The sequence below is a fragment of the Vitis riparia genome, chromosome 9 (genome assembly GCF_004353265.1).
Source record: "Vitis riparia cultivar Riparia Gloire de Montpellier isolate 1030 chromosome 9, EGFV_Vit.rip_1.0, whole genome shotgun sequence".
Lineage (NCBI taxonomy): Eukaryota > Viridiplantae > Streptophyta > Magnoliopsida > Vitales > Vitaceae > Vitis > Vitis riparia.
The window spans coordinates 11,131,395-11,140,060 of NC_048439.1; the positions used below are offsets into that span (position 1 = coordinate 11,131,395).

General features: G+C 32.6%; 1 protein-coding gene across 1 annotated transcript; it reads right to left on the minus strand.

Moving 5' to 3' along the window:
• Positions 1-2,341: 2,341 nt before the first annotated feature.
• LOC117921465 (probable receptor-like protein kinase At1g80640) lies at positions 2,342-7,277 on the minus strand. The gene is made up of 10 exons (XM_034839337.1): positions 7,072-7,277; positions 5,546-5,716; positions 5,183-5,433; positions 4,956-5,088; positions 4,782-4,845; positions 4,582-4,678; positions 4,336-4,438; positions 3,185-3,303; positions 2,998-3,087; positions 2,342-2,908 (listed from the first exon to the last, which is right to left on the minus strand). Exons 1-10 carry the CDS (start codon positions 7,247-7,249, stop codon positions 2,744-2,746), a joined length of 1,371 nt encoding a protein of 456 aa, XP_034695228.1. The 5' UTR covers positions 7,250-7,277; the 3' UTR covers positions 2,342-2,743.
• Between the last annotated feature and the right edge of the window lie 1,389 nt (positions 7,278-8,666).

Genomic DNA, 8,666 nt, shown 5'->3' on the forward strand with positions numbered 1-8,666 from the left:
GATTATTTGCATTTTGTATGGTTTGCCTATGGTAGTAGCTTTCAAGCTTAGTATTAGGATTACACCAGTAAGGGGTTACATGGTAGAAGGTCAATCTTATGTCTATTGGGATAATGTTGTTAAAAAGAAACTATTAGGACATAAAGTCTTATTTATATATTGGCAATTTTGTTCATTTTAAAGTTTGGTCATAGTAGTTTTTTCAAATAGTGACTTGCTCTTTATTAAAGATCAAGAGTTGTTATTTGTCCAACCGAGAAATCACAAGTACGTCTAAAAAAATTGGTTTGTGGCATATTAGGCTCCTTTGAGGTATAAAGAGAATTAATTTTGTTTTGAACTTTAAATGATTTAAAATTAACGTTTAAAAAAGGAAAGACCACTTAAGCGGCCTAGAGCAATCATGCTGATTTTGTTGAGTTTTTCACGTAAATTTGATTTAGAACCTCTTCCAAAATCGAAACTTTTCAGACTTCTGGTTGTAAATACTTCTCTATTAACCCCTTGGGGTAAGAAATTGTATTGAAATCATTGAGAGACCTTACCTTAGAGAAGGTCTTTTAAAGAGAAAGTCTAACCTGCCACACCATTCCCGATCTCTCATTCAAGGATTTGATCTTTGAATCTTGGTTTAAAAACCTCCATCCCTCTGGCAAAATTGAAGTGATCCACTAAAACAATTGAAGGTTATTGCATCGTGGACGTGAATCAAGTTATATGTACTGGAGGGTACGTTTTTAGGGTAAAACAATCAAATAAATCTGTGTAACTTGATGACATATAGTGGATTTAGATTAATAGGTCTTAGATCTCATGGTTTTTTTATCTCCACAATTAGTGTGAGCGTTTTTCACGTAAAAATCAGGTACTCATTGCATATCTATTAATTTCATTGTTATATCTTTGATTGGTTGATTATTATTGTTATCCCTAACATCTCGTAGGTTGTCCCTAAAAGATACAAATTATATTTTTTTTATATTTAAATATTTCAAGTATAGCCCATTTGATTATACAGGATGTCCTTGGGATCTCTCATGATAAAAATTGGGGATAATGCATATAAATCTTTATTTTAAATTTTTAAAATTACCCCTTCACCCCCTTTTGGATGTTCTCTATTAGACTTTCGATTTTTCAAAAACTTTTGAAGCATGAACTTGTACAGTTGATCAGTGAAAAGATTGTTTTAACTAAAGAAAGATTAAAAGTAATTAAAAGTAGACAAAAAAGTTATATTGATAATCATTGGAGAGAGTTAGAATTTGAGATTGGTGATCACATTTTCTTAAAAGTTTCAACGGTGAAATTTGTGTTCTTTCAGCAGGAATTTTATATGATCAAAACAACAATTTATTCCTAGTTCTCCAATTCAATGAAGATCTCTTTGCGGGTGTTTCTTTATTAATTTAACAAAACAGGCCTAAGAAAGGCACAAGGCAATGAAGTTGTCCAAAATGCCACCAATAATTTCAACCCCCCCCCCCCCCCCCCCCCCCTTTTTTTTCTTTTCCTTTTTTCATTTTCAAAAAACATTGAGAAAAAATTCAAAAAATTAAAATAAAAAATAAATTTAATTTAATTTAATTTAAATTAATAAATTATTTTTATATATTTTTTAAAATTTATTTCACTTATTTTTCCTCGTATATAAATAATTTGAAAACATATAAATGTCCAACTAATTTAGTTATATTTGATTTTGTTTCATATTTTCAATCATAAATCAAACATTATTTTCCTTAACATTTTTTTTCCTTCCTTTCCTTTAGGTTATGTTTGGTTCCCGGAAAATTTGAGGGAAAATGCGAGGGAAAGAAAATACAAAGGAAAAGTAGAAGGAAAGAAAAAGTGAAAGAAAATAAAAAAATAGATTAAAAGTTGATAAATTATTTTTTTTGTTACTTCAAACTCATTTTATTTATTTTAACTCATCAATATAAAGATTAAATAATTTAAAAATACATAAGTTTTTAATTAATTTTAATTATATTTAATTTTCTTTTATATTTTTCATAAGACAACCAAACATGAGAAAATCATTTTCCTTAGCATTTTTTTTCTTTCCTTTGTACTTTCCGGGAACCAAACATAGCCAATATTTATTGGGAACCAAAAGCATAGCCTTCAAAACCAAACCAAGTAATGTCTAAATTCATATTGGCCATTAAAAAGATTAGATTATGGACTACGAATTCAATCCATTTGTGTGTTTCCTAAGACTGAAGAGCCCAGAGTGAATGTAAATGCAACTTTTGAATATTACTCCACCAGCACCTGCAGCAAAGAAATGGCTCAAGTGAGAATGCCAATTGGCATGACGGAAAAGCACCTCCCTCCATGCTCTAACCCTCAATTTTATTAGATCCAAACCTGTTGAGTTGTATAACTCTCCTTTCTAATATTTCCTTTGTCATGCTTTAAAAAGTTACCTCCCTCCATGCTTTTCTCATAGGAGGACTACTTACTGAATCATCTCTAGGAAAAGCCCTGTCTAAATAATCTGAAAACTGGAGTTTTTAGAATACTATGAAACAATCATAGTCTATTTTTGACTCAATTTACAACTGTAATCCATCCCGTCGTGCCATTACTTCCCTGGTTATGAGTTATGGAAGAAAAAGATCATAAGAGAAATAACGACAAAAAAAACGCTAGAAAATAGAACTCTGATGGATTTTGGACAATGGACAACACACAAGATGCAGCTTCCCACTGTATGTAAGCCTCTGCATGTGATCAATCAATGAGAAGAAGGCTCGGGGCAGACGGGGGGCAAAGGTTCTGTAATTCTTAGTGATCCTCCAAGCTCAACGGGTAAAAGAGGGATAAGGGAGTGCAGTACATCTGTTATCAATGGCCTGTAACTTGGCTCTGGTTGAACACATAGTACTGCTACAGCAGCTACCTGAACATAGTAGCAATTTCAAATTCAATTCAGCAACTAAAACAGAACATTCGCAATGTATTTAAATGTAGAGGCTATGTTCAACAAACTTGATATAAGTGCTTCATATCCATTGTATCTCTGACAATGGGATCCACAATGTTTGGAAGCTTTGATCTGTCAGTGAGCTGAGGCATGGCCTGCATGTTAAGAATGGTGTGTTGAATGTTCAGTTCCAAGCACTCAAGACCTAATAAATTTCCTCAAAAGATGGCTGGTTGTTGAAAGAAAACTTGCCCATGTGACAATTGACTGGCATTCAGCTGATGCCATCTTTTCCACTGGTTTTCTTCCCATCAGAAGCTCCAAAAGGATAACTCCAAAGGCATAAACATCACTTTTATCGGTTAGTTTTCCTGAAGAAAAAAAAATAAAATTAAGAGTCATGATTTTACTATCATGAAATCATTTCAGTAAAGATTGAGCTCCATTTGGTATCAGAGAAAGCCTGATCCACAATATGCTTCCAAAAAGTTGATACTATCATCATCTTTGCAGCACAAGATCAATAATTTGTCGCTAACAAGTTCCTCTGAGCTTCCTTTGTTTTTGTTACAATTCAGGAGACAATTTTCCAAGACAGGCTGGAGTACATTCCAAATCAAAATTTCATAGAATTCCCTGATTTCAACAGCACATTTCGAGTGGGTACTCTGGTTACTCGACTGCAAAAGTACACAGTATCTCTGATTTTTTGTATAAACAATTAGACATGAGAGATCTTCTAGATCTGCCCACTCTGATGTGCAATGTTTGTCAAAATTGAGTTGGAGTTTTGGAAATTAATTGAAAAAGATGGAGAAAAGGTCAAGAAACTCAGTGTGAAGAACAAAGACTTGACAGAAAAATATTTAGCTTGAAGAGAAGGCAGATCTATCTGAGTGAAAAAAGAAGCATCTACACCTCATTTAAGGAAAAATCTGGAAAAAAATCAGGGTTTCTTGAATTATAGTTTCATGAATAATGCTAGATATATAACACAGGTTACATATGATTATAAGAAAAAAGCGACTACATTTCATGGGGATTTTCAAAATTGGAGAATTTTGTGACAACAGTTGAAGTTTATCACATTAGCAACAAATGTATAGCTGTGTTGAAAAGTATCATATTGTTATATGGGCATTTGCTGCCCAATTTTCAGGTAAATGCACAAGAGAGAGTGGACTATCAGAAAAGGGACTGCTCCAGAACATGACAGAAGCTCAGAGGGTTCACACAAAGAACAAATGAACACCTCATAAGTGAAGAAAAGTGCAAGAAATAAACAGATGAAGCCAGCCTGCATTTATTTTATACTTGTGATTTTCTGATAAGAATAAAAAAATAATGAAAAAGAAAAAACTCAATACTTGTAGCATGGATTAAGAGAAAGAGCTTAGTTATACCATCTAAGAGATATTCCGGGGCCACATAACCCACCGTCCCTGAAAGCTTTAGATTGTTCTTGTTCTGGGTCCCAGAAGTTATGGCGAGGCCAAAATCAGAAAGCTGAATCAATGCAAAAATCATTAAAAAAGATGGACCCACCCTTCAGTATAAGTCAAAGAGAACAGCAAACACATGCTCATATGAACATGCATGAACCACACTCTCAGATACATCAGATTCTATGAATCATATATAGAATTTACCTTGGCATTGAAGTCGGAATCCAAAAGTATATTGGATGATTTTAGATCTCTATGAATCACAGGAGGGTTGCAGTGCTCATGAAGATACTCTAATCCTCTGTGAAACATCAATCATGGTGATTGCATTTATGTTAATATAAGAAAAGTATAAAGAAGCCTTTTTCAAAAATGAAATTATGCAATTGACTTAATGGACTTACCTTGCAACATCAACAGCAATTTTCATCCGGAGATGCCAAGTTAAAGTTGATCCATGAGAAGGTCCTAAAGTACAAATCATAAGAATGATTAAGATGAACAGAAAATAAATTTCATTTTCAATCATATTTTACCATTTTTTTCTTGTTTTAAATGGAGAATAGTAGGATTTTTACCATGTAATTGGGCTTCCAAAGACCCATTCTGCATCATTTCATAAACAAGAAACCGAGTTTCACCATGAATGCAGCAGCCCAAAAGGGAAACTATATTCTGATGCTGAATTTTACTCAACCAATCAACCTCATTCTGCAATTCCAATTGATAAATTGAAAACTAATCCTATATCACAAGGAAAAACAAACCAATCAAAAACCATAGAGAATTCCAGGCTAAACATTACCTCAAATTCTCTTTCACCATCTTGCCCACCACGATCTAGTCTTTTCACAGCTGCAAGGAAGTTTTCATTGAAACGAGCTTTGTAAACCCGACCAGAGCCACCCTCCCCCAAAACATTACTTTCACTGAAATTGTTGGTTGCAGCCACTAGCAGATGATATTCAATCACAGTTACCGAATCCTTCTTACCATTGGCCCTTAAAGAATTGAATTTACCCAAGATTGGACCTAACGAAAGCCCTTTAGCAGCATCTTCAGATCAATACAAAAGATGAAAAAAGGAAAAGGATTAGAAAAAGAGGTGTAAACACTGTAACTCCATCATAAAAAATAAAAACATGAAAAGCTTGGGAAAACAAAATACCCAAGTTTTGTTGGCTTTTCCGACCCGAATTCCTCAAATTTCTTTGCCTCTGGATCCAGAAACAAGATAGAAATAGAAAAATTCCACCAAGAAGTGTGGAAGCAACAACAAGTGCTATAAGGATTCTCTTGTTCACATCTTGATGGTGCACTACTCTAACCTCTGGCATTCCTGGTACAGTAGAAATTACAAAGCAGTGACTACAGAAAAGTATCCAGGTTGAACACACTAGAGAAATAATGAATCAAAGCGAGAAGAAGGGTTGAAATAAAATTTTATGTTGGTGAGTTCAGAAACGCTTACCCTGAAAAAAATCTAGCAAAGACCAATTAATCAAAGGTGGGACAAATAGATTTAACCAAAAATATCATGTTCTCCCATGCATTAAGAACTAAGGCAATATAATAGATTAATGCGAAGTACTTGTCTCAGGCATTCAAACCCTCATTAACTGGATGATATTATCAATCACCAGACGTACAAACCAAGCACTGATCTAAAAAAACCAAGAGTAGAAATTTAATTAAAAAAAAAAAAAAAAAGAGCAATCTTCTTTTCTATTTATGATAAGGCAAGAAAAGAAAAGAAAAGAAAAGAAAAAGGTGAACCTCGTGTTTCACATTATTTTGGATTATTATAGAACAGACTCAACCCAACAAAGGTCGATAGCTTAATTGAAGCAACTGGGTGCGGTTTTTTTTTTCGTTTTCTCAGTCCCCAAACAATGAAAGTCCAGGGTCCAAAGTTGTCGTTGTGTTTCTTTTTTTACAGTTTTCTGCAAGAATCCAATCACAAACTTAATCTACAAGTGTATAATACCAGTAACTAAAAAAAAGGAATATAAATATATCTACTATTTTGGAGCTGGGGTTCCAAGATTCTTGTTTGAATTTATAAATAAAGCGTAGTATGGAAATGATGAATGGAGCTAGAAAGATAATTTCCCATGATGTGGAGGTAGAAATGATGAATAAAGCGTAGTATGGAAATGATGAATGGAGCTAGAGACCAAGTTTCAAAAAAGTAGTTTCTCTTCCTTTCCTGAATTCCTCAACCAAACAAAGCAGAACTCAAAATTTGAAAAGAACAAACTTATTTTCCCACTAAAATGAACAAATCCGGAAAGAATTCATCTATTTAATGCAGTCCGGGTTGCAAGTTTGGATTTGAATTTTGCAAAAAGACAAACCCATTAGCTCATTGAAACAAATGATAAACAGAGCAAGAAAATTCATCACCCATGATGTGAAACAAATGTTCAAATTTGTTGTTTCTTTTTCTGTTCCTACATTTCTCAGCAACCAAACAGGGCACATATTCACATCCCTTGTAATACTGACAAAGCTCTGCACAATACCCACATTTATAGCATTTGGGGTTTCAAAATTTGTGTTTTAGTTTTGAAAAAAGACAACCCCACGACCCATGACCCATGTTTGAACATGGTGAAAAGAAGTAAAAAAACGCAGACCCATGATGTTGAAACTAAGAAGAGAAGCAGTCAATGTGAGACATTGCGTGAATACCTGGAGAAACAGCTTCCAGTTGTGCAGAAATTTGGGAAATGGGTGGGTAGTGAGAAGGAAGAAGAGGGTTATAAATGGTGGAGACAAGAGGGTCAGGCCTGGCATGAACTGGAAGAGAGAACAAAGTGGTGGTGAAGACCCAGATGGGTAGTAGGAGAAGAGGAAGACGAAGATTCATGTCCCTTGTTTGAAGAGAGAGAGAGAGAGAGAGATGTGGGGCGACCCTTCTTTATTTAAAGAGCTTTTTGTTTGTTGGAGCTTGATTTCAAGCTATCTTCTTTTATTACTATTATTAAATATTATATTGATAGGGAAGGAGGGGGAAGTCAGGAGAGCACTTTTTTCCTGTGAGAGAGAGATAGAGAGAGAGAGAGAGAGAGAGAGAGAGAGAGAGAGAGAGAGAGAGAGAGAGAGAGGAAGGCAGAAGGGCAAATCACAAATGGGCAAATCATGTGGCAGTGATCAAAAGGTGAAGCTCCCCATTTCTTTATTATTAATTACTAAAGCCTGTTGAAGTGGATTAATGCTTTCACTTTTGCAACACTCCCTCTCAATTTAACCATGGAGCCAAGACACTTCCACACATTAGATCATATCATCGTTCAAAAATTCAAAAATAAAATAATATATATACATATATTAAATGACTTAAATTGACTTAAAGTTAAATTATACTTAATCATTAACTTAAAATTCATTATTTTGTACCATTACATGTTAGTCGGTTATTTGTAAATTTGTCTTATTTTTCTATATTTTAATTTTATTTATTTATATCTAGCATTATTTACTTGTAATCTAATTTTACATATTTACATATTTATTTAATAATTGAAAATTTATCATATAAATGATCCAAATTGTAAATTTGGTAAATACCAATTTTTTTCATATATATGAGGCGTTAGACCAAATTAATCATAACTTTTTATTTTTTGCTTTAATTAAAAATCAAAGTGAAAGTTAAAATCATAGATTGATATTATAAAAAAATTATTAAATATAAAATGATTTTCTATATAAAAAATAAATTATTACCAAAAATAATTTTATTTTTCTAGTTTTTATATTAGGCATAGATAATTTTGATAAATTAAATAAATATAAAATATTTTATTAAATTTAAAAGTAAATTATAGTTCTAAGAAATTGCAACCAATGGAACTTATAAATATTAATAAAATTAGCAATATTTATTTTTAATTTCAATTGAAAAATAAATAAATAAGATTCCACAATTAACTATGGGTGAAAATTTAATATGATTATTAATTAAATTTGGCTGTTCATAGTTATATTGATGAAGCTAAGAATCAGGAATAGGATATTTAATAATTAATTAAATAAAAAATCAGAAAAGGAAAAACTTTGAAAGGAATATCATTTTTATGTCACTATCGATGATTGTCATGATGCCAAAGTACTTCTGTCACCAGGCACTTAAAAAAGGAAGCTTTCATTTCACCTCAATTAATACATCCAACATTTGCCATTTTTTTCCGCACCATTTATAAAAATAAGATAAAATCTAGGCCTTGAATATTGTTTTTAAAAATAGTTGTTCAAAAATAGTTGAGAGAAAAATAATTTTTAAC

Coding starts and splice junctions, on each gene's coding strand:
- LOC117921465 (XM_034839337.1), bottom strand. CDS start 7,249: ATGAATCTTCGTCTTCCTCTTCTCCTACTACCCATCTGGGTCTTCACC. Junction 5,717..7,071: donor ACTGGAAGCTGTTTCTCCAG/GTATTCACGCAA, acceptor CTACTGTACCAG/GAATGCCAGAGGTTAGAGTA. Junction 5,434..5,545: donor GAAAAGCCAACAAAACTTGG/GTATTTTGTTTT, acceptor ATTGATCTGAAG/ATGCTGCTAAAGGGCTTTCG.